The 24,968-nt window shown below is 35.9% G+C and overlaps 1 protein-coding gene across 4 annotated transcripts in view; it reads right to left on the reverse strand.

Annotated features, from left to right (window-relative positions):
• TLL1 (tolloid like 1) overlaps positions 1 to 24,968 on the reverse strand; it is a 141,724-nt gene that overhangs the window by 67,104 nt on the left and 49,652 nt on the right. For 2 of the 4 annotated variants that reach the window (XM_072862937.1, XM_072862941.1), the window contains exons 2-5: positions 12,884 to 12,994; positions 8,774 to 8,854; positions 6,322 to 6,474; positions 4,178 to 4,295 (exon numbers count right to left, since the gene is read on the reverse strand). In XM_072862937.1, coding sequence (XP_072719038.1) covers positions 4,178 to 4,295; positions 6,322 to 6,474; positions 8,774 to 8,854; positions 12,884 to 12,994 — 463 coding nt within the window. Of the gene's footprint in view, positions 1 to 4,177; positions 4,296 to 6,321; positions 6,475 to 8,773; positions 8,855 to 12,883; positions 12,995 to 18,262; positions 18,362 to 24,968 lie in introns of those variants that run through there. The other 2 variants (XM_072862938.1, XM_072862939.1) reach the window with 2 other exon arrangements.

The raw sequence follows: 24,968 nt of genomic DNA on the forward strand, positions 1-24,968 counted from the left end.
TTTGTCAAATACCCATACAAGACGATACAGCAGTGATTGTAATAAGACATCTACAGTTTGTCATAAAAAGTACTTAAATCTTCTGGTGGAGAACAAAAATTGCCACAAAGTCAGATCAAAGGCATGCTGAGATGCCAGAACAACATGACTAATTGTTCTTTTTTTGTCTCACTATATAAAAAGAAGCTTGATCTTGTACTCAGTGATATTTATTAAGAGCGTGTGACTAGAGGCCATTCCAGTTTGCTGACCCCTTTTTTGGCTTGCATACAGATAAGTATACTGACTGTGTCTTCAGGCATTTCCTATCTGATAGGAAGAAACATAAGGATAGAGAAACAGTAGTGAACAAAGAGTGTTTTGAACCTGTTTACAGATTAGTTTTACTTGTCCTAATCAAGTAGCTGCATAAATATTTGCTGTAATAGATATTAATGCCAATGTACGCTGCTTTGGTAGAAGAATCATAAACACTATTATCTTAATACGATATTCTTATTCTCACATCTGCAGCTAATGGATACAAAAGACTATCAGTAATTACAAAATTTCAAACTAAGTGCTTCAGCAGTACTAAGAAACAATATTTCAATAATTAACTGTTCTCAAAATCATGTTAAATAAACAAGATGTGATGACAAATAATTATAGTTTAAGACTACAACAGATTAAATTATTCTGATGGGAAGGAAGGATCCAGCTGTAAAGATTCTGACATTTTTCCACACGAGCTGCCCATAAGCAAGCTAGAGTCCCTGATATAAAGGAGGGTATAAAGCTGGTTGGAATATTATATAAACTGAAGATAGAGATGATGCTCCTTAAACTTGCAGTCTGAGAAAAGACTGCTAAATACCATGAAGACAAGTCTGGAATTGATAGCAACTTTAATAGATTAGAGAAGAGATCTGCAAAGGGAAATATGGCATTATTTGGTGTCCCTAGATGTGCGAAACACGGCACACACTGAAACCAGTGATGGGCTATCAGTGCTATGGAAGGAACTCTGGCACTTACTCAGAGCCACATCCCGATCGACCACGAGTCAAACGTGGCAGCTGTTGAGAAATAGGGAGGCATCACGCTTAGGTACCTAAGTGGAAGGAGAAACTACTAGATGTATGGATTAGCTCTAGCACTGGCTCAGCAGAAGTAATGGTTCATCTGGACAAACACGTCCTGCTTTTGGATCCTCAATTTCAAGAAAGATGTGGACTAATTGAAAAGAATTTCAAAGAGAATAACAATGTGATCAAAGGCCTAGAAAACATGACTTACCAGGACAGATTATATGAATTAGGCTTTTTCTAACCTGAAAGAAGAGAGAACTGAGGATGGACGTAGTAACAGTCTCCAAGTATCTAATAGATTCCTTCAAAAAAGGAAGAGGAATAATTTATTTTCTATGGCCATGGTGAGCAGGAAAAAATGCTAATGTACTTTAACTGCAGCAAGAAATATCTGGTTTAGCTATGACCAAAAATACTGCCCCCAACTTCCTACATTTCTTATATTAAGAATACTGAAGCAATATATTTCCTAGCAGGCTGTGAAGTATTCATTTTTTCAGGTTTTTAGAAACAAGTTAGACAAGCATATATCAGCAATGACATAGGTAAAGCTGTCTCTGTCTTAAGAACACATTAGACATCTTTCTGAGATCCCTTGCAGCCCTATGGGTCTATGATAATCAAAACCTATCTCTCATTCATTGCTGATATATAAACTCTCAACTTCAGGAAGTTGAGAAGTATTTCTGAAGTATGTCTTACAGGAAGTATTTCTGATAACCAGCTGCTATATTTCAAATATACTTTTTTCATCACTGCCCTTCTGGGATGGGCTTCCCATAAACTGCTGCAAGAAGTAATGCATTACACTCCTTCAAAATATCCTTAATGTTTACAAAGGCTCAATAACACTTCACTTGCTAGTGTGCTAATGCTGTCATCTGAGATGTTTGTAGATATTGCCACCTGAATTTCCACATATATAACTGTATCCACTTTCTGTTTCATTAAATGCGTTACGTTTTGAGTGTGTGCTCTTTGGGGCAGGGTTTATCATTTAGTTTTTAATTTGAACAGTGCTAAGTACAATAAGGTCTCCCTCATCTGAATGTTAGCTGCCATGGTACTGCAAAACAATAATGACACAATGTGCTAACAAACCAACACAGCAGGGTGCTATGGGAAAGAACTGAGATTAATTTCAATGCGACTGGCCATGTAACAGAAAGTGTTGGCAGATGGTTCGGTGTCACTTTTGTCTGGGCTCTTTCCATGGAAAATCCTGCATCAGCACTGTATGCCGGTGGTTAGTGCACAGTGGTTCCTATTCACCCAGAGAAGACACCTTCTTATTTATCTGGCTCTTCCTGAAATGGCTTATGGATCCAGGACCCCCAAAAAAGAGTCATTCAACTTCCCCTTCTGTTTAGCCGAGTGTTTTTTCATCACTGGGGGACTGTTCATAGCCACACTCTTCCTTGTTCTTATTTTAAACTTTTACAGCCTTTGCAAATTATTTGTAATTTGTAAAGTACCCACCAATAAAACAACATTAACTGTAAAGGATAATGGTGATTTTGAAGGTATATATTGAGTATATTCCAACCTTCTGGTTTGAATTGGTTATAATCCAGCCTTCACCCTGAAGTGACTTGATCTCATGAAGCATCAACCAGCCTAAGGCTTTGGCTGGAGAGATTTTCTGTCATTTGGCTTTGAGCACTTTGAAGTTGTAGAATTTACTTTTCACAAAAGCAAGATCGCTGTAGATATCCCCATATCCCCACTCTTTCTAAAGTGCCTGAGACCACTTATATCTTTCACACTCTTCTGTTTAAATTCACATTGCTTTCTACCTCTGCGAGTGCAGGGAACCATCATGATTATTCTCTGCTTCCCATTTCTCTTCCAGCTGTATGTCAATATCCCTGAATCCTATCTTATGGGTTGCATCATTAACTAAAATAATAGCCATGCTGGGTCAGAATAAAAGTCCATTTCATTTGGCACTGTTTCTAACAGGGGTCTACAGTAAACCTACGGGAGCACAAGAACATGACAAGCAAGTTCACAGGCGGTCCAGTAGAATAAGCTCCCCGATTGCAAGGATCTGTGGCTCAGAGACTTTCCAAGGCAAAGGTGATGCCTTTCTTAAAATAGCCTAGGAGTGGGTTTTATTACGTTGTCCTATGCCTTAAAAAGAATGTCAGGAGTAATTTAAACAGATAAGTCTACATGTAATTTTATGGGCTACAATTAAGTACATTCAGGATCATTCCTACAATGCAAGGAGGTCCCAAAACTTCTTTTCACAACCCTATCCCATAAAAATTCAAAAGTAGGCTTGCGAAGTGTTCATTGATGAGGAAGTTAGCAAGACAGAGAGCTCTTCACTGTGGAGCCTACAACCCAAACAGAAGATGACTATCAGAAGTACAGAATTTCCACAGGCAGTGAGCGCTCTTCTTGGAAAATGAACATGGTGCACTCAGGAACTTCACTGACCACTATATAAAATTAAGAACTCTGAGTGGAATAAATAACAAAGATAGCTGACTGAGGCATTTGTGAGCAGAAATACCTGAAGATGGAACACGGTGATTAATGGAAAGTTGCATTAATGAGTGATAAAACCTGTTTTGTTCACTTTTACACATCAGTGACCTGGAAGAAGGAATTTGCAAAATGGTCGTGAATTTGGTGGTTAAACAAATCTGGGCAAGGACAGCCTAACAATAGAAGAGTTAAAATTAAAATTAACAACAATTAAGCTGGAAAAGGAATATGGGATAGATGTCCATACATAATTCAGCAGTCAGCACGTGACACGGAGAAAGCTAAGAATAAACAAATGATAAGCCTGAAATACCTTTAGAACAATACATATAAATATTAAAAGCATGACAGAAAGCCAAATATAAGAGTCTCATATCTGTGTATATACAGCAAGATCATTTTATCTAGAAATAGACAAAAGAGGCATAACTTCAAAAAGCTACTATATCTACTGCTTTCACTGAACCTAAAGCCAAGTAGAACACATGTACCATTTAAGTACAGTAACTGTTATTTTCCTGTTAAGTATATATTCACTTATAACTGCAAAGATGACAAGCATGGCCAAACATTGAAAACACAAGTATCTGTTACCATACATACACACTTACCCACATGGTCTGTACGTAAATACAATATAACTTTCTTCATCGCTTCGTTCAATAAACGTAACACAGGTGTACTTTTCCCAGTGCCGCATAGCCTGTTTGAACATGGCGCGCTGGGTGCCTGGAAGAATAATTGTATGAGATAAAATAAGAGACTTTTCTAACTGCATCTTGTTCTTTGAAATCAGATTTTAATATTAGGAATATAGGCCTGGAAGGAGTCACTGGATCATGAAGTACCATGTCCCAGCAGTCCCGTAGACTGCCAGATTCCAATTAAAGGGATACTTAGACCATCAGTTTGTCATAACATATCTGCCTGCAAGAGGACCAATAGTGCCTGACACACTCTAGCAAACATAAAACCTGCCATAAAAAGCACAGCTATGTTACACCAGAGGAATACAGCAGAAGAAATCTAGTGTTGCTTATGTGCCTGCATTAGCATAATATTTGCTAAGCAATTTCCCAGATGAAATTATCAAATGGATCACATTGGGGAAAAAAAGAAAGGGGAAAAAAAAAAGAAAATTGGGAAACTCTGGATCCTAGCTATCTAGCAAGAAGAAAAAAAAGAAAAAAGAAAAACCTACAGCCTTCAAATCTGGAGATCAATTTAACCTAAGCCACATAAATAGGCATACCAGTCAAGGCGTTTGATTTTAACAATACTGTCTTGAACAGGGACCAGTGTCCACTTCTTTACAACAAAACATTTCAGAAATTAAATGATCCACCAAAAAGGGGAAATTCTTAATTTGGTACAATACTAAGCATATCTAGATATTTGTTTTAAAAATGAGAAACACATTCAGAAACAATCAAAACTATACTCTAGATGCAGAAGCAGCCAGGCCAGCTCTCACCACAGAACATAAAGCCAGCTAGTATACAGTACTTCAGGTAATATAGCAATGTAATTTCATTGCCTGACAAAAGACAAGGCTTATTAACTTAGAGGCAGCATCTGGGAATACAGCTGTATTGCTTCTGAGCTGGAAATCCACAAAGAACAGTACTACTTGGCATGAATTTGCTAGCATAAACACATCCACCTCGCAGACTTTTGCAAAGATGCATGTTACAGCATAGGATAATTTAAGAAAAACACAAAACTTTTTTAAACTTAAAGACAACAAAACCTCAAAGTTCATAAAAAACAGTAAGTTCAAGTCATGTCAGGATCCTAAAAATTAAAGGTTACTTCATCCCATCTTGCCCTTTTCTTTTATCTATAATCAATGTTTGCCAAGCTTTAAAATTTATCTTTCATTATGAAAAAGGTAAAATGTTTAACATTATATGCTTTCATTTAGTTTACTGCCATTATTTCAGAAGATGGTAATCCTAAAGCAAAGGTCACACTGGGTATAGTACTATGTAAATACCCTAACTAAAAGTTTGACTCTAGCTGTCAGTTTGAAAGGAATGACTCTGGTCTCTCCATATACATATGCATACAATGTGTGACCATTTGGTTCCCTGTATTATTGTGCCCAATAAATAAGATGTTATTACATACCTTTTCCCATCCATCTTTGCTTTTCTCCCTTCCTTTTTGTTTTAAATTACCTCTTACATCCACATTGATATTGATCCATTTACATTTTTCAGGGATAGCAAATGTTTTAAACTTTTTCTACAGTTTTCTGCTAAGAATTCTATATATTTTGAAGTCAGTCTTTCTTCTTGTCATATATAATGTCTGTGTGTACCCATCTGAAAACTAAACTGAGGCATTACAAAACACATTTGAGTCAGTTTGCTGAATGAAATCAGTTTAGCAGAATATGTCACACCAGTTAAATTAGTTATAGTCTTGTGCTAAATATCCTGCATTATTTAAAAAACAGATTTCATGACATTGTTACTTAGGCTCTTGAAAACAAACATGCAACAAGAAATACTAGGAAAAGAAAAAAGAGCCTTCCCTTTCTAAAACATAGCTATACATTTTTATTATGTAGCTTGCCTTTGGGAACAATTTTTTGAAGTATGACTAATATTTTCAGAACAGATATACTTCAGGCCTGATCCAACTCTTCTATTGACTTCCATAGTATGACTTGACTTAAAAAAAAAAAAAAAAAAAGAAAGCAATTAAAAAAATTCATATTCCTTCTCCCCATCCAAAGCACAAAGCTTACCAGTGAAATTTCCACCTATTACATATGGAATGACACCCCCTGGCCATATTCTTTCTGTTCGTGATGTAGCAGCTCTAGGAAATCGGTTTTTCTCATTTTTCCCTGAGAATTTTACAATACTTCTTCCTTTAGATGTATTATTTTGCTCAAAGCCTGTAATGATAATTAAAACACCAAATGAGATCACACACACACAAAAAAGACAACAATTATTTTTCAGCAGGTCAAAGTCAGATTATTTCTTTATGCCCTTTAAAAGTATGACATTGCTGTTACGCAACAGCCTATCATTACTTAGTTTTCTGATAAATGCTTGAAATGAAGAGTCTAAATCTTCAGTTTTCAAGCATATCTACAGTAACAATTTGCACATATATTTATCAACTTGAAGGCACATTGCATAATTTATCTAAATTTTCTCATTTAGTAATAATAATTTAAAAAAAAAAAATCACACTCCCTCTGTATTTTTTTTTTTTTTAATAAATTGGGATTTTTCCAGCAAAGAAGGAAAGACTTTGGACAGACCCAAAGTAATCAGGGCATTCACTGTCCCTTTCTTTTTTATTGCAAGATCTGGAAAAAGCAAGTGCATGACCATCCTTAAAGCACTGGACAGAAAGAAGTCCTTGAAGTATTAGATTGGCTTTTATTATCAGGAATTAAAAGGAAAAAATAGATAAATTATTTGCAAAGTTGTATACACATGGAAAAAGTCAGAGGGGGTCATTTCTCCCTCCAATCTGCATCACTTGTAGCTATTACCGGTAGATACATTTTCAGATTAAAATGTGACTTTCATTTTGATAGTAATCCTACAACACTTCAGGATGCGAATATACATTTTTCATAAATGAGCTTTTGGAACCCTATGGGTAAGTATTACTTATGGCTGGAATTTCTTTATAAGACAAAAAAATGCCTGCTATTTTCAGAGATATTACAACCATTCATCCCATTACAGGCAAATCTTTCCCAAATCAGCTGAAACTTGCTGTGACAACAGAAGAGGATAAGGATAGTTAGACAAGGATTTGCACACCATAATGGGGTTAGCTGTCTTCTTCTTAAGCAATGTATAAGTTAGTATGAACATTAGGACAGCTGATTAAATGGATCACTTGAAAGGCAGTCAACAAATCCCACTCAGTGGGGCTGAATTCTTATTCCTCATTGAAGGGTACACCTTCCTTCTGTGAGTATGCCCTGTGATACCAGTTTCACCTAAGTGTTAATGGGTATGTCAGGATCAGGGAGGATTCCAGGGCAGGATCATGGTACAGTATCTTGGCATAGCCCCAGGGCTGGAAGAGCAGCAGAAGGAAGAAAGGGAAGAAGCTACAGCACAAGGCAGTGAGAAAGTTCTTGATGCGCGAGAAGAAAACCTGACTTTGTAACAATTAACATATAACTGAAATTATATCAGGAATGATTAGAAAATGTCAGGGTTTAAAAAAAACCACTCAGGTAAAGCAAACAACTTAACACCTTGTATTAAATAAGTGTGTAAATGAGAATTACACAACAGTCTACAACACAGGTAGAAACTTCAGAGAAAAACTATTGTTACACTTAATATGCGGTCATTACTGAACCACATCACATGTTAATATAGATGTTTTGCATTTAAAATTATTTTTATCAACTTTATTTTGAACTAGAAGTAATAAGAAATTTATGCCAAATTGCATGCAAAAGACAACAAGCATTTATGCAATACTAAAATTGTAATTGTCTTATAAAGAATTATGATTACATACCACAGCACATCTGGAAAGGCAGTTACTGTGCTCTGGCTAATCTTACAAGATATGCAGTGATGCATTTAGACATAATGTGGTGTGATTATAATGGAGTTTCACATACTTTCCTTTTTGAGGTTGAAGTTTCATGACATTAAAGTGACGTCTCCTTGCATCAAATATGATGAATAAACTCAAACACCATTAATGGGGATTCCACTTACGTAGCCTACTGAATTCAACTGTGTTCATACTGGCAAGAGTATGATTAGTAAAAAAATGTGTTTATTCAGTGTAGCATGCCATAAATGCTTCAAACACAGTATGAATCATCAGAATGCCCTGACTGGATCCAGAAAAACAACCCCATAAAATTAGCCACTATGCAGCATAGCCTACCTGTACTGAAAAGAGATTGATATCAGTTGAACTAATAACTGTGAACACAGCCATATGAAAAGCTAAGGAATCTTTAATATAAGATTTAAAACTACATATTTTAGCTTCCAGATTTGATGCTGGAAATAGACGTCTAAGAAAATGCAGCAAAGAGCTAATCTCTTCATTAGTATTCTTGTACTATTTATTTTATAGTTTGTTTATGCCAATAGTAAACCAGAAAGGCTTTAAAGTGTTAAAGCACTATAATTATTAATGTTCATGACACATTATCATATCAGGCAACCTGCTAATTTAAACAGTGAAAATACCAGAGCCAAATCTTCTTATCCTGTCTATAAGCTGATAGAGGGCACCTCGTTTTTTTGACATCCCATGCTCTCCAAAGCCACCTTTAAAAAGGAAAGAAAAGAAAAAAGAAATTTTTTTTCAGAAGTTAAAAACATGGAATCTTATACCTACAGCAACTATATAGCCTGGAGAGATTAGAAAATACCCCATAAAAACTGCAATGCAGTTTTTAAAAAAGTTTAACATTCTTCAATGACTCACATACAAATTCTTCAAGTACTCTTGACAATGAAACAAAAACACATTTTTAGCTGAAAAATTTTCTAATATGCATTCCAGAATGTAAGCCAACATGTCTTTGTTATTCAGACAAGTCATGACAATTACATCATCTAATTATTATTTGGAGCTTTTTTTCTTCCTGGTGACCTTGACATCCTCAGAGCCATATTGATTGACAGCTAAAAGCCTTACTCTCACAGAAATTTCCTGAATGCATGCCATAATCTTCTCATTTCAAGGGAGGAGAAAGAGGGAAAGCAAACACCCAAAGTTTCATCAGAAAAAAACAACAAACCTGATACAAACTTAACATGGTTTTCTTTGTCAGCATGCAAATAGATGTCAATGCACTCTAAAGGCTTTGAAACATCACTTGCCCGTCTAAATTGCAATAAGATCTCGCAGGCCTATATATGTCTGTGTCATTTCAGCAATCAATGAGCAAGAAAAACTAAGCTACTAAGTAGTTGATTTTAACGTTTACCTTGCCATTTACAGAAATGCAATGCATTTCTAGGTTTACTGCATACACTTGACGCATCTGCCACATATTCCTTTCATATATAATCCTTTTGCGGCTGCAAGTGCCTTTGCAAACACCAGTAAATCAGAAGAAATACTGATAATACTGCACTAGTCAATAAATAATTCAGAATTGTTCAGAAAGTTTTGTGATTTTCGAAAGTTTGTAGTAGGTTGTACTTTAAAATTCAATATCTGTTATATGACAAGAGTTTTCAAATTACTTTTACAACAGCAAAAGTAAAAAGATAGAAATAAAAGGACCATTGAAACCTCCAACCACCGCTAAAAAGACCTTTCCCAACTTCCCATAAAAACTTTCAATATATATGTGGAAAATACATTTATTAAACAGCACCTTAAAATCATATTATAGATGAGAAAATTCCATATAAGGCAAGTGAGTTTGTGTAGCTGCTCAGTGAATAACAATGTGCCTAATTATTTGGATTACACTATCACATAGTTTCTGTCTCCCTTGAGAAAAATTTTCCAAATTTTTTAAAACATTTTAGAGAGATGAGGTAATAGTTCAACACATTCCTTTCCAACAACTCTAATATACACTACAGAGGACATAACAATTCCATTCCTTGTATTGATCATCATTAATGTAATTGTCTCATGTTAACATTCATCTTATAAAAAAAGGCATAGAGCTAAAGATTCCAAACAAATATTAAGATATCCTTAAAAGCATCAACTGTCACAGACATAAAAGAAAAAACTAAAGAATCCATTATTTACTTAAAGAAACTATTATACTATAATTATTTCTACAAAAAAGTATTAAACTATTATTTCTGTGTTAACACAGCCTGTGTATTCCACTTAGTGAAAAACTGAAGAAGAAAAAGTATCGCACATAACTAATGTCTTACATGAATAACATACAGCATTGCCAAGCCACAGTCTAAAAAAGTTTAAAAACAAAAAAAAAGTCATATTTGCTGCATCTTCTTATACTTCAGGCACGAGAAGGAGGATACTTTTGGCAGTTTGGACTCATAATAATATATACATAACCATTTTATCAGCTTTACTGTTGTTTCTGTTTACAATGATTATGTGTGTTGCTTGGACAAAATGACAAATAAAATAGAGCCACACTCTGAGAAGCTCACAGATTAAGTATCTGACCCTGCAAATCCAGGCAGATAATCCTCACCAAAAGGAGTAGTCACATAATGTGAATCAGAGCCTGTGAGCCTCAGGATTTTTAATTAGTAGTTGCAATGAAAAATGCAACTCCCATCTTGATGGTTTACACTCAAGCATCTAAGTCTACCACCTGATGTCACCTTTAGTTTGTGAAGGTCAACAACAGAAAGTGCTCATAAATCAAACTTGTAATTAATTGTCATTGTTTCTGTAACTAAGGTAAAATATTAATTTGTTTTCTATTTTACAGACATTTTATGTCCTTTTCCAGTTGCTACCTAATATCAATTAGTTAGTTGTTGGCAATTTACTCTTTTGGAAATTAGAGGGGAAAAGGCATACTAGGCTGTGCAGTTTGCAAAAACAGGCTAAACTAGTTTATGCATGAAAATGCTGTAAATTCAGAAAAATAATTACATATGTAAAGTGTAAAATTTAGTTCTCCAACTCTGTTTTTAGAAAAATCAAGAATGTTGAGGGTTCACTGAGAGCCATTACAAAATCATTAAGTTCAGCAGAGTTTGTTCTCCAAAGTCCAGTCCCACTGACCATTGTAGCTGTATTGATTCCTCTTGTGCAATAAAGGTAGGAAAATTTGATCCAAATGCATTAGTAATCCTCAATAGGATGACTCAATATCCTGAATAGGATACTGTCCACAGGAAAAGACAATGCACAAATCTCAAGACAGGTAAGGAAAGAAAATTAAGTAACAGAATATTAGATAGTATTAAAAAACAGCTTAAAAATGTATATTCTTTCTGTGGCAATTGACAAAAAAATAACTTAAAAGAGTTAAAAAGAGAAAAATAGAAAAGCAAGAAGAAAAAGGAAAGTCAGCAGGCCAAAGAAATCACTTGACTGCATCTACTTTAAGGGGAAATGACCGACCTTGCTCTCTACATTTTGTCAGCAAAACTAGCGCCTGAAATACCTTCAAAGCCAATTAAAACTATTTGTTTGGGGGAAAAGGGGGCAGGGAAATCGCTGACTCTTAACATTTTAAAATTGAGTCTTGATCTACAAATGATCAAAGGCGTTCCTGCCTTGAAAAAGCAAGTGGCTTTAAAAGGAAATAAAATAAATGTTCAAGTTGTTACAAAAATAGTCTAATAACGACATCTAATTAGGAAGACTAAAAATATTTTAAATATATCAGTATTGAAAGGTTAAATTGAAAATTGCTTCTTTGGTCTGAAAAATTCCTTTCTGATCATTCCTCAAAGTGATCCTTATTTCCACATATTAGGAATCATCAAGTTAATAGTAGCTCAGTTCAGGAACACATAGAACATGCTTAATAGAAAATAAATTTCAGTTATGCATTTATACATTTTTCTAATAGCATTTTTTCCACACTTTTCCTGAGTAACTTGGCTTTTTTGGTACCATAACCTGAAAGTTTACAAATTCTCAGTTATGAATTTACAAATCAGAGCCTGAAAGCATACATATTTTTAGACATCAGGCAGACACCCATTTAGACATGGATTATGTTTTCTCTCTCACACACACACACATATATGTATTTACAGATAAATAATATCTCCTTATCTGTCTGAATATCCAACTGCCTGTGTTAATCAGATTGCAGCTTCCAGCACTAATGTACTGTATGTTAACAACAGCAAACAAACGTATTAAAATGTCAGATAAATAGTTGCTTTTTAGACAAGGCAAATTCTAGCAAGAATGACATGTTCTTGCATTGCTTCTAGATCTGGGTACAGATCTGGATGGAACTGAAAAAAGAGCAAAAGGAGGGGTTGTAATCCAAGATTCCCAGTCTCGCCTCCAGGATTCCACGCATGTTCTCCATAGGGCGTTTGGGCTCTGCTATTGGGAACTTTTAGCGACAAAAGCAAAGCTTTGTACAATTTCCTTTCCCACATGACCACCTGCAGAGTGGACTTACGGTTCCTACTGGCTTCTGCTCTTCACTTCAAGACGTTTTTAATCAGAAATGCCAGAATAAAATTAAAATTTTAGCTTTTCTCTTTCCTTCCCTAAGACAAATTTATACTCATTGTGTAATAACTTTTTAAAGTGTAAACTAATATTATCCAGAACCTTATACCAACTTTCTACATTTAAAACAGGGATTGCCTTCTATGCAGAAGTAAATAACAGGAAAAATAAGTTAAAACAAGCTTGAAATATCATACCTGTGTTATGGCCAAGTCTTTCGTTGGAGTGCTGCGTAAGGTCAATCGTCCTGTCAATTTGAAAGATTTTTAAGTCTTCATCATCTAAGGCAATATCTCCCCAAAAGACAGCTTTAAATAAAAAAGAGCTCAATTTAATTAAAGAATTTATTTAGACAAAACCAATTTGAAGACTATAATGCCATGTTACAACCCTTGGGAAAATATATGACAAATATATAAATATATCACATATATTTGCTTACTGATCTATATTTTTATACAAAGAAAGAAAACTACCTAGCAAAAGACAAATAATTTGTTTCAGTATTCTCCTAAACTCTTACAGTCTTTTTCATTTCTTTACACATTGCCTAAATGCAATTATTTAAATGTAATGTCAATCTATTAACAAATTTTCAGCATATGTGTTGTTTTCTGTAAGTAAATACAACAAAGCACGAAAGACATTGAAACATGTTAACATTTGAACTATCAGGTCAAAAACTACAGTACTGAGAAAATACCTTTACATTTCCTAACATCTTCCTGAAAATTAGAATTATTTGAAGTAATTTTTATTATGTTCCAATCACTTTCTATATTATGTTTGCCTCAAATAATTAGTATGTTTATCTGTTTTCTGTTAAACTGAGTGGAAAAAAAAACCTTTATTTTTCATTTTTCTCTTAGTTTATCTGTATGATTTCCTTTTATAGTTAATCTCAATATTAGGATTCTTTCAAATACTTTGCTTTTCAAAGCTCCATTCTTTCTTTCTTCTTTTTAACCTTTCTTTGGCCTTTTTGGTGGGTTTCTTCTCTCTTTTCCTGTTCTCTTTCAGGGTCTCTCAGGTTTTTTTTCTGTTTGACTTTAGCATAGCTAACTCATCTTCCCTAAGCTGCCATCACAACTCAATGAACCAAGATACAGGCCCATTTGCAAGAATTCGGCATCTATAACCTCAGTCTTTCATCTCTGCCTATTTTTGCTGAGATTTTATCCTGAGATCTCCCTGCCATCTCAAACTTATCATTAAAGCTGAACTCAACAGGCCATATCCTCAACTGCTGTGAATGAAGTCAACAGAGCATATACCAATTAACATGAGCTGAAGTGGTTGTTTATTATCTTTATCCAAATTCTTCCTTTTCCCTCTCTCCACTGCCTCTGTCAATGGCTCTATTATTTGCCTCTCAGAGTCACAAAACCCCTGGGTTCAATCTTGGTGTCATCTTCAACTCTTTCCCTTCTTTCCCCCATCCAGGAAGACATCGCTAACTCGGCTTGGTTGTTCATTACACAGTTCCACAGCAAATTGCTTTCTTTGCTTCCATATAACTAAAACCTTGTCCAAAGTCCAGATGTTACCAAATCATTCTTTCTGGTCTACTTCCATTCAAACTGATCCTAAACATTATTATTAACTAGTATTCTTTTTCTCTGTCTGTTCTTTATATCATGTTGTAGAGACCATTCATCAGATAATATTCTCAGTAGTTTCATGTTGCTGCAAAAGTTACCTTTTTCTTATTTATTGATGCTCACATTATTAGTATTTAATCAAATCCATATCAAAAAAGTCTTTACTTAAGCAAAAATGAATGTATTTCTAAAGAACTCTCAGATATTACATTACTTCCTCCTATTTCCATTCTTTTTCTTGAATGCAAGGCAAGTAGGAGAAATAACATTGAAAATGCCTTTGGTCTGCCTTGTAAAATACCTTAAAAAAAAAAACAGATCACCTACACAGAGTTTCAAAATGAAAATGAAACTTTTCAGTTAAAAACATAACCAACATCTTATGTCTTGCCCAAACTTGGATATTTCCCTATATATAATTTTTACACAAAAAGTTAATGTTTCTTAGAAACCACAAGTATTTGAGACCATTTCTGAATCTGTTCAGTCACTTCTAACACATTTCTGAGCACTCTCCTTCCAAGGGTCACTATTTCCTTATGTTCACATTGGGGACACCTTCCCTCTGGCTAGCCTGCTCTCACCAGTGATGGTTTTTACCACCAGGTCAAGAGACAGAGCTAGTGGCAGCTCTAGATGTTTTGGTTTTTTTTTTTCCCTTAAGCTTCTAGGAAAAAGATCTCAAATTGCCAGGGTTTTGAACAGTGAGGGGAGAAAGTCAGTAGTCTCCATCTGACTCAAGTTAAATATCATTTATTATTACTATTATAAACACCTTCTAGAGATTTCTCTTGGATGTCATTCATAACAGGGGCCACTGTATAAGCTTAATGAAAGACTGCAAACTTTAATAAACAGAACAGAAAATGGTAAGAGGAAGAAACTATTAACATTTCGGTCTACAAAGACACAATGTGCCCCAGCAAATGTCTCACATGTTGTCCACACCAGACTTGAGGAAGTGCTAAGGCTTAATAGCAAGCCCATTTTTCTTTCCTAGTAACATTGAGAGTTAACAAAAGGAAGGTTCTGAATTAACAACAGATGTTGCAGAAAAGAACTCACTGACAGAAATGCATTAGCAGAAATCACTTTGGTTTCAGTGTGTAATACTGATGTATAAATATGAAAACCCAGGGCAAATCGAACTTCAGAAAAATAATAAAGTAGAAAAAAAATTGGTGGAAAATATCCTCCTTAGTCTTGATGATGCATCTTTATCACTTCACCGTGGTAACATGCACTTTGCCATAAAAATACAAATAGCAAAGACTAAACCCTGTGAATTTGTCTGACATAAACGCATTGAATTTGTGTGCACATACATAAAATATACCTCAGTGTTCAGGCAAGGTATAGTAACTTTGTCTGTTGGCATAGAAAGAAAAACAAAGCTATGCTATTTTTGTTAAATATCTGGACTGCTAGCTAGTTTTTGATTAGCAACCAAGCCCAAGGTTAGGTTTAACAGCAATATAACCATGGTAATATAACAGTAAGTGCTGATGCAAGTTTGATGTAATTGTAAACAAGTAACCTGTGTGACCAACAGGAGCTGGGTTCTCTAATGTATTAACTAAATACAACTTAACACTGAAGAAAGAAATATATATGATTGTTTGTTTACAAGTATAAAGGAAAGTGTGGAGCTTTCTTCAGGCCACTGTTTTTTTGATGCAAGGCAATTCTGTTTTGCAGAAAAAGACAAAACACATAAAAGACCAGCATGATGAAAGGCAGAAACCTTGGTAGAATTAACTCATTTGACTTCAGCAACAACTTAATAATTGCCATATTACTTTTACTGAAATAAACCTGTGATTTGTGATTTTCTGAATTAATTTCAGTGCAACTGGGAAGATATATACCCAGCGAAAGAAACAACAGTTAACTGGATGCTATTTAATTTCAATATAGTCCAAACAATCAGCAAGTGAGACAAAAAGGGAGCCGATAACAGCTTTTTAAAAAATACACCTTTTTTCCAATGAAAGGTCTGCACTGAATATAAATTCTGCCCTTCAAAGCTTGAAGCACAACCCCACCTGAATTATCCAAAAAAATAAAAACAGGTATCTCCCACAACTGTCAAAAGTATCCTTTAATTTTTTTGAATGCCTGTGTAAGTGTCAAACTATTTTGTAACTAGAGAAGACCGTATTTTTACTACCTGCCTTAAAACTTTTATGGCCTTAAACTATCTGAAGAAGTCACTCTGTATACTTCATCATGTCACACACCGATCTTAACCTTACAGAAAGCAAGCAGAGGATTGTTTGGGTATGCAAGGCATGATGTTAAAGACTTTGCTAAGAGCATGTTAGGATTAAGAGCTTTATTAGCTCCCTCTAAAGGAACTTCTGACAGAATTGACCTGTTCAGCTCTACACCTCCCTCACTTTTCACAGATATTTAATTCATAAGTTTCATCCAGCAAATTAACAAGAATCTGATAACCAATTCACACAGCATGCAAAAAAGAAATTTTAAAAATTGAAACAAAAGCATGGAAGAACTTTCAAAATGATCCAAACCGAACTTTAATGTACCTCTACTTATTTCAGCTTGCTTCATACTATCTCTTATCCTATCTATCTATTCAGTGATCAGGAAAACTTGATGTTTACAGGCAGCTTTTTCATTTAATTTGAAAATGCAAGATTGACAAGAATTTTGGGAAAAATCTGTTGAAAATCTGAGACAGCATTAATTACAGGGGGAAAGTATTTCAAATATCTTTTATTATATCTAAGTTCCTAATAAAAAAGAAAATGGATCTTTTTGTCCAGTACTTGATAAAGAGATATATATTCCGTTATATCAAATTTCATGCAACTTTGTTTTTATTGTGGGGATTTTTTTTATGTTTTATATGGTCACTACATTATGCATTTACACAAATTCAACAGAGACAATACATGCATCAATTTCAGAAAGATGGACACAAATTGATTATGCAGTAAAAGTATGTTTTTCTGTCACAGTGGAGAAGGATTTACGTGTAGCTGTTAAAACAGAAAATAGTCTCCACCAGCAGATGCAGTTCTGCTTTCACACAACTCAAAGCCCTCAGCCAAACATCACCTTCAAAAAGGTCTTATTTTATTAAAAGACAAAACACTGCCATATAAAGCAGCTAAGTTTGCTACATGTAAACAGTCAGCTCACAAGCATGAAAACAAACAGGAAAATAAGTAGGTTATAAAAGATATGTGCCATCCAGAGAAACACACTTTAATATTACCACACAAGTAATGTGATTGGAAAGGAAAAATAAGATTATCTACAAAATACAGCACAGGAACTACAGCTACATTCTACTACTTGTAACAGGAACTACATTTTATCATAAATAACTAAGATTCATCTGCAAAGCTCTCTTTGCTAATCTACTCTCTTCCAACAAAACCACCAGTGCATCAAATATCCAGTATTCCAAAGGAATAAAATATGCTACTAGGGGTAGGAAATAAAAATAAATAAATAAATAAAAATAATTTAAAAAAAAAAGAGTAAAAAAAATATTTTAAGTATAGGGATGTACACATATGGTATGAATCAATTAGCATACACAGTTAGAACAAAAAAGGCTTTCATGACTTTCTAGAAGGTGGTCAGAAGTCCATGGAACAAGAAAGAAATCATGTGGCTAAATCCATAGGGCTTCAATATGTGGTAGGATGGCTCATTCTGGGATTTGAAACATCAATTAGCATGTAAGTCTGCAAAATATATACAGGAGTATATTCCTTATAATGGTAAGAACAAAATTATCTACCTCAAACTTCCTTCACAATTTGTCCTACAGTTATTAATTTTTAAAACTCAAATCATAAACAGCCATTTTTTAAATAAAATATGTTCCTGATAGCATTCATACTGATATTAGTAACAAAGCATAAAATGCAACTAAGTAAAGATTGCTAGTGTTTGCCCCTACAGCACAGCAGCGCAGCAGAAGAAAGACAGCTCTACCTTGGGATAAGTCAGGAGCACCCAGCTACCAAGGACAGCTCTAAGAGACCGACTCCGACAGAGACCACTACGATCCAGAAACCATTTTCATAACGTGATTTGTTCTGATGACCGTGCAGGCTAGAAAAAATGTCCAAGTCAGGTATGACCTTCCCACATTTGGAAGTATGTGAAAATAAGATTAGAGAAACCTTTCTTAGACTTTCTCAGACTGAGATGCAAACTGTGATCAGCCACACAGGTATTCTCTTGTTCTGTAAGCAGATGCAGAATTGTGACAGGGGGATTACTCCTGTACTGAGAAGATACCAATGAAAGGATTAAGGCAATATTAGAAGACGTTTTAAAAGCAAAGCTTCAGATTTTGGTATGCTACTGGGAGTGGAAAGCACAGGAAGTTTATGCTTCATCCCCTTCATAGAAGCTGTCAAGAACAGACAACAAAAATATTAGAGTTAACTGCAAGGCAAAATTGAAATCTGAAAAGCTCCTTTAACGTCCTTCGATGGAACACCCAGCACTTTTCAAAGTCTGACCAGTAATTCAGGCAGCAAGATGTGCCAAAAAGTGTGTTGGCCCAGGTTCAGGGTAGATATTCATCTAAACCCACATGTGCAGCGGTTACAATTAGCAGCTTCTTCTACAGCTGAGTCATTGAGTACTTCCCTGTAACAACACAGCTATGTGCGTTATAGTCTATCTTGGTGAGTCATTTTGTTCCATACAATCCATTCACGGCTTACATAACTGCCTCTTAACTCTGAATTAAAAAAGGAAAACTTAGAGCTGAACAAGTAAAAACAATTTCACCTCATTACAAGGAAGACAATATACACTACTATAATTAACCTGATTTTGTATTCCCACTGTCTTCAAATCAGTTCAGTCTTTCCAAGATTTTCAGGTGCAATACACTTTTCTTAGAAATCATTAAAATGAGAACAAGCCAGGGCAAATAAACAGCAAAAGATCTTGCGTGCAACCACAAGCATAAGACCTCATGCCATACCCTGAACTCTTTCTATCATTGTTCGTCATGAGTGCTACCACCGTCATGAGAGCCAGAACCGCGTAATAAATTTCCATTTTTACCGTACAGAGCTCACAGAACTTTCAAAAGAAATTTATGAATTGAAATTGAATTTAATCAAGTGTTTGATAATTACCCAAATCAGTTTGACGTTTTATTGAACAAAAATATGATGGCAAAAAAAAAAGTTAAATAAAACTTTAACAACTTTAAATAGAACACCAAGGCAGCCTATTTTCACAGACACACCAAAACAAGAAATTAGCTACTTCATTGATTTCACCATGCAGCATTTTCAAATCTGTGCATGACTATGAGCAAGTGTTAGTGAAACCTCTTGATTTACTTGAAAAAGCTCACACAGACACACCTGAAAAGGGATATAACACCTCTCATTGGCTCCTTCCATGTTCCTACTTACTATAAAACCAAATTATGTAAAATAGCAAGCTCATCAACACTCATATCATTCTATTTTTCAAGACTACTGCTTCAAACTCCTAAATAGAAAGCCACCATTTTCCCTAAGGAATGTATCATTTCCACTTCTATCAGAAAAGAAAATAATGATGGTAGAATACTTTAAACATCTCCAGATTGTATACCAGTTAGAAATACATTCCACCATTCTTTTGAATGTGGCATCTCTTGACAACACCTCGCATAGGCATACCTAAAGTTACCCTCAAATGAGCTAGCTTGTGCATGGCAGTGATGTAGCCTTAGAAGCACAAATTTTAATGCAATTTACTCAAATCTTCAATGAAACAGTTTCCCTGTTGACATCATTACCTGCTACTCTCCACTGTCTTACATCACCCACTCTTAGAAATTTCCCCTATGTTCCCCACACACAATGCTTTTAGCTTCCTTCCTTCGTTTCACCATGTGTTCACATTTATAGGTAGGGTGCTGGCAAGGCAACATGCCTGTTGGGGCCAAAGCTACACTTGGGGAGCCCCATCTGTGGTACGCAGCATTTCACTGCAGCTCCTTCACACTGTTCTCCAAACTCTGCAGGAAGTTATTACCAACCTGACCCAACTAGGACAGAAAAACAACCAGGTATGATCTGACTATGGACACAAAAAACAGGTGTAGAGCCAAAGGTGGGAGAAGATAAATAATTGCTGGAGAGGCATCCCCCATCCTACAGAGCCAGCTGGTTCCAGCCATCCCTCCTAGGCTGTCGTGGTTTAACCCCAGCTGGCAGCTAAGCCCCACACAGCCGCTCGCTCACTCCCCCCTGGTGGGATGGGGGAGAGAATCAGAAAAGTAAAAGTGAGAAAACTCGTGGGTTGAGATAAAGACAGTTCAATAGGGAAAGCAAAAGCCACGCATGCAAGCAAAGCAAAACAAGGAGTTCGTTCACTACTTCCCATGGGCAGGCAGGTGTTCAGCCATCTCCAGGAAAGCAGGGCTCCATCACGCATAATGGTTATTTGGGAAGACAAACACCATCACTCCGAACGTCCCCTCCTTCCTTCTTCCCCAGCTTTATATACTGAGCATGACGCCATATGGTATGGAATAGCCCTTTGGCCAGTTGGGGTCAGCTGTCCCAGCTGTGTCCCCTCCCAGCTTCTTGTGCATAGCAATCAGATCATAGCACAGATGGGCTACGGGTTAAGTGGCATGCAGCACTGGGGCATGTTCCAAAATTTTCAAAGCCAAAACCATCTCCAATACAAAGTTATACTCTCAAGGAAGATGGAGTATTTGTGACAACCTTTATCAGGGTAAAATCTTCACTTACCAAAAGAGGCATTTGCAGAGCTTGATCTTTGTGAAAGGGGATGCTAATTTGCTAGAGATGTTTCTCCATGACACAGCAGAAATCTTGATTTACAGATGTCTGTTTCCTCTGAGCTAACTACAGCTTTTACTTTGTTCTTAATTTGATAGTGACTTTTTCAATTCCATTTTTTTCTGTTTCCTTTTTTTGAGGGACAGTTTTCATATTCCTTTAAAATTAGTACAAAACAAAAAAAAAGATCTTCAAGAAAGCAAAGACTACTTTGACAGAAGTTGCAATCTTAAGTAAAAGGACAAGCTTCACTCCTAAACTTACTGAATGGTATTTTGAGGACAGGCTCTCTAACAATGCAACAGCTCCTCTGGGAAAGGTTTGGTTCTTGGTTAAGCTGTTCAACCTGGCAAGCTTCCTGACTTTCAGTAACTATTTTCTCTTTTTATACAAGATTATCATCACCACCACACGCACTTTGTAACTGGTAAAATCTATTCCTCATGTAACGGGTTAACCGCTGAACTGAATGCAGAGGACACTGCTGAGCAAATAGTAAAGGTGTCTGCACCATGTTGGCAAAGCAAGCAGCTACTCTAAGAACTTTCTTCATCACTGATCACTGCCTCAGGCCAGATATTGGCAAAACAAACCTATAGAGAAATACTCTGAAAGAGATGCATTTACCCATCCTGCTATTAACTTTTTTTATTATTTTCTGCTATTTCTAGTTTTTAGACTGCAGGAAGAGTCAAAAGTAAAAAAAAAAAAAAAAAAGGTTTTTGAAACTTTTTTGAGCCTTTCTTAAGAGCAGTTATCAACCACTTTGAAAAGAAAGCCACACCAAGAAATCAGTGGCTCTCAGAGAAATCAATGATTGCCACAAATATAGGGCAATCACAGCTAATTTTTCTTACCACAACGAATGCTGAGCTGCTTTATATGAATCCACACGCAAGGGTACCATCATTTCCTGGGTCTGTCACTCCTTCTGCCACCGGCAGTGAGGGAAATATTTCTCCCTCCTCCTGGGAAGGGTGCATGTCACCCCTAGCAGAAGCCACTGACCCAGTATTTGCTGACCTTTCATTTAGTGATAAGAAACTGTGGTTTCTGGCATAGGAAAAGAGGGCTGATGGGTCATGGGGTTTTTTTGCTGTCCCCAGTCACCTGCAAATGCTGACTTCTTCTGCTATAGCTAGCTTTATTAAGGAGGCTAGAAAAATACACCAGGGGGGAAATTCAGGTCTATAATATCACAACAGTCACAATTACCCCAGTTAGCCCTGTATGACCACTATGATGCTATAATATTAATCTTCATTTTACTTTGAAACTCCATTATCCTGTGAATAGCCTTAGGGTCAAGACCTACAAAGTTAATTATATAGCTAAGCTTTCTTACAGTAGAAAGAACAGGCTCCGTGAGGCACAATTATCACTCTTAAAGTGAAATCTTTTTAAAAAATATAGAAAATACATAAATGTATAAAACTAGAAAGAACAAAACTCGTTGTTGTAAAATTAAGAATAGAAATTAAGAACAGAATTGAATTAATTCTATTCCTTAAAGAATGGGAAAAAGGATAACTTTAAAAATAAGCTGCATATAGAAGAATGGAGAAAGCCCCTTGTTGGAAAGAAAGTTGCCAGTCTGAGCCTGCCACCTACATGAAACAGCTGTTAGGGCTCAGACAGACACAGCAGCTGCTCCAAGGCCTCCCCAAAGATGCAAGCCTTAGACATTTTCATTTGAACACCAGGAAAACAGAATAGCACCACCAAATCAAGTGAATTACCAAGCTAACTGATAATGCATGGCACAAGTCAAAGGATTAAACAAACTATTTTATTCTTTGCCATTACACCCTTATTAATCAACTGTATCTACTTTGTACAGAATTTTGTATAACACAGCTGATGTTTTATAGCTTTTTGGTTTTGTCATACTGTCTAAACTTCAGGTCAAAATAGCTTCTCTAGGTTCACAAAATAAATTACATTTTATAAGTGAAGTACCATACATTTCATAACTTTTTCCCCATGATTAACAACATTTTTTTTGCTCAGAGCAGACTTAGGTATTTTTAAACTAAACTAATGCTTCCATCATCATGAAACAACTGTGCATCACTTGAGCACAGTACTAGTGCCTTTGTCCCAGAAACTGAATTCAATCAGTTCAGCATGGTTATGAAAGGAAAAATCATTTTCTTGTTTTACTTGGCAGTTTTGAAATATTATTTTCCTTCTAACCAGATGGTAAAAAAGGAGCTAGAAGCTTACATGTATAGATTTGCCCACATGAATGCATGTGGGGACAGGGGAAATGTTATCATGTAGTACACTCTGTTCAACACACAAATCAATTTCTAGTTTGATGACTTTGATGCTTCAATCTTGAAGCCTCAAAAGAGAAGGAAGGTAACAGCACTGTCTGAAGATAGGAAACTGCAGCATAATTATCAAACAAACTATCAGACACTGGAAATAAAGTTCATTTTGTTTCCTAGAGTTTTGCAGCTCTTGTGGTCTTCAGCCCAACACAGATTAGTGTAACTTGGGAAGAGCAAGTGGGGTTTCAATGCTACTAGTAAAGGTCACTTAAGCAAAAAATCATGCAACCCAGTGAAGACAGAGGCACTTTAAAGGCTAGGTAGCTGCAAACTATAAACTTTCAAGGAGTTTGGAGTTAGGCATCTGCACCCTGAACAGTCAAGAAGCATGGAAACTTTCACTACATGACTGCCATACAGAAAGAGCACCAGGGGAACAAGCTAACAAGTGGAAGTTAGTTGTGAGATACACATTATTGAGCAAAGGCCATCAGGACTACAAATCCGGTCCATGCGTCCTCTCCCATCATTAAGAAAAGGCACCCAGGTTCAAGCAACAGAGATTGAATGAAGCAAGGAAATCAAATCAAATGAAGCACAATGGAAAGGAGCTACAAAGTGGAGAAAAGGATGTGAAAGAACGTGGCTACTAGGAAGGCCATTACCATGCAGAAGGCAAACAGCTACAGAGTACTTATTTTTAGCCATCTACAATGAATTGGGTTTTTTGAGAGAGAGAAAAATTTTAGTGAGGTGAAAGAGCTGGAAAGACCAAGATAATTTCAGACTTTGCCTAAATGTTTGTATTTCAGAGGATAGAGGTAAAATCCTTTATATGCTTTTCCACTTTCCAGACCTTAAAAAAAAAAAAAAAAGGTTCCAACCAATTCAGTGGAATGGAGATATTATTGAATAGTAAGGATTTCAGAGAACAAAATCCTTTTCAAGGATGAAGAATAAAAATAAGAAAGCATTCAAAATTCACCTAAATAGACTACTGAGGGCGTGGGGCAAACCAGTTTTGGTCACAAATTCAATTTAACATCCTAGCCTTTCAGTGACAGGATAAGTTATAGAGTAAAAATTATTGTTTCTGATAAGCTGAAGGAATAGATTTATATACATTACAGGAGGAGGAGTATTTTAGATGAGTGGTTCCCAGGTCTTGAGCCTTTGCAAGCATGTTTTCCTGGGGGTTTGCTGCTTCCGAAGACACTCAGGCAAGTCAGATATGAACAGTGCCCCTGGAAGAGTCCTGGTGCAAGGACTGGAGAGATTGAGCTCAGCACAAGGAGCCAGCAGAGCACAAGCACCGCACAGCAGCCTTGAGGGGGAAGCAGCAGTAGCTGTCTGGGGGTTTGGAGGGCAACCCAGAAGGCAGCTAATTTACAAAAAGAGATTGGAAATTACTGTTTGGCTAAGATATCTCACTTTGGAAATACCAGGCTTCAAGAAATTTCACAACCATAATGTCTTTCTCTAGTGCTACAGGTTGTTACTATGGAGTAGAAGTGGATAAGGAACTCAGTAATAAATGAGATGATAACTTCTTTAGTAATTTTGTTGTGCTATGACAATAAGAGGCCACATATT

Source organism: Ciconia boyciana, chromosome 5 (assembly GCF_034638445.1).
Source record: "Ciconia boyciana chromosome 5, ASM3463844v1, whole genome shotgun sequence".
NCBI lineage: Eukaryota > Metazoa > Chordata > Aves > Ciconiiformes > Ciconiidae > Ciconia > Ciconia boyciana.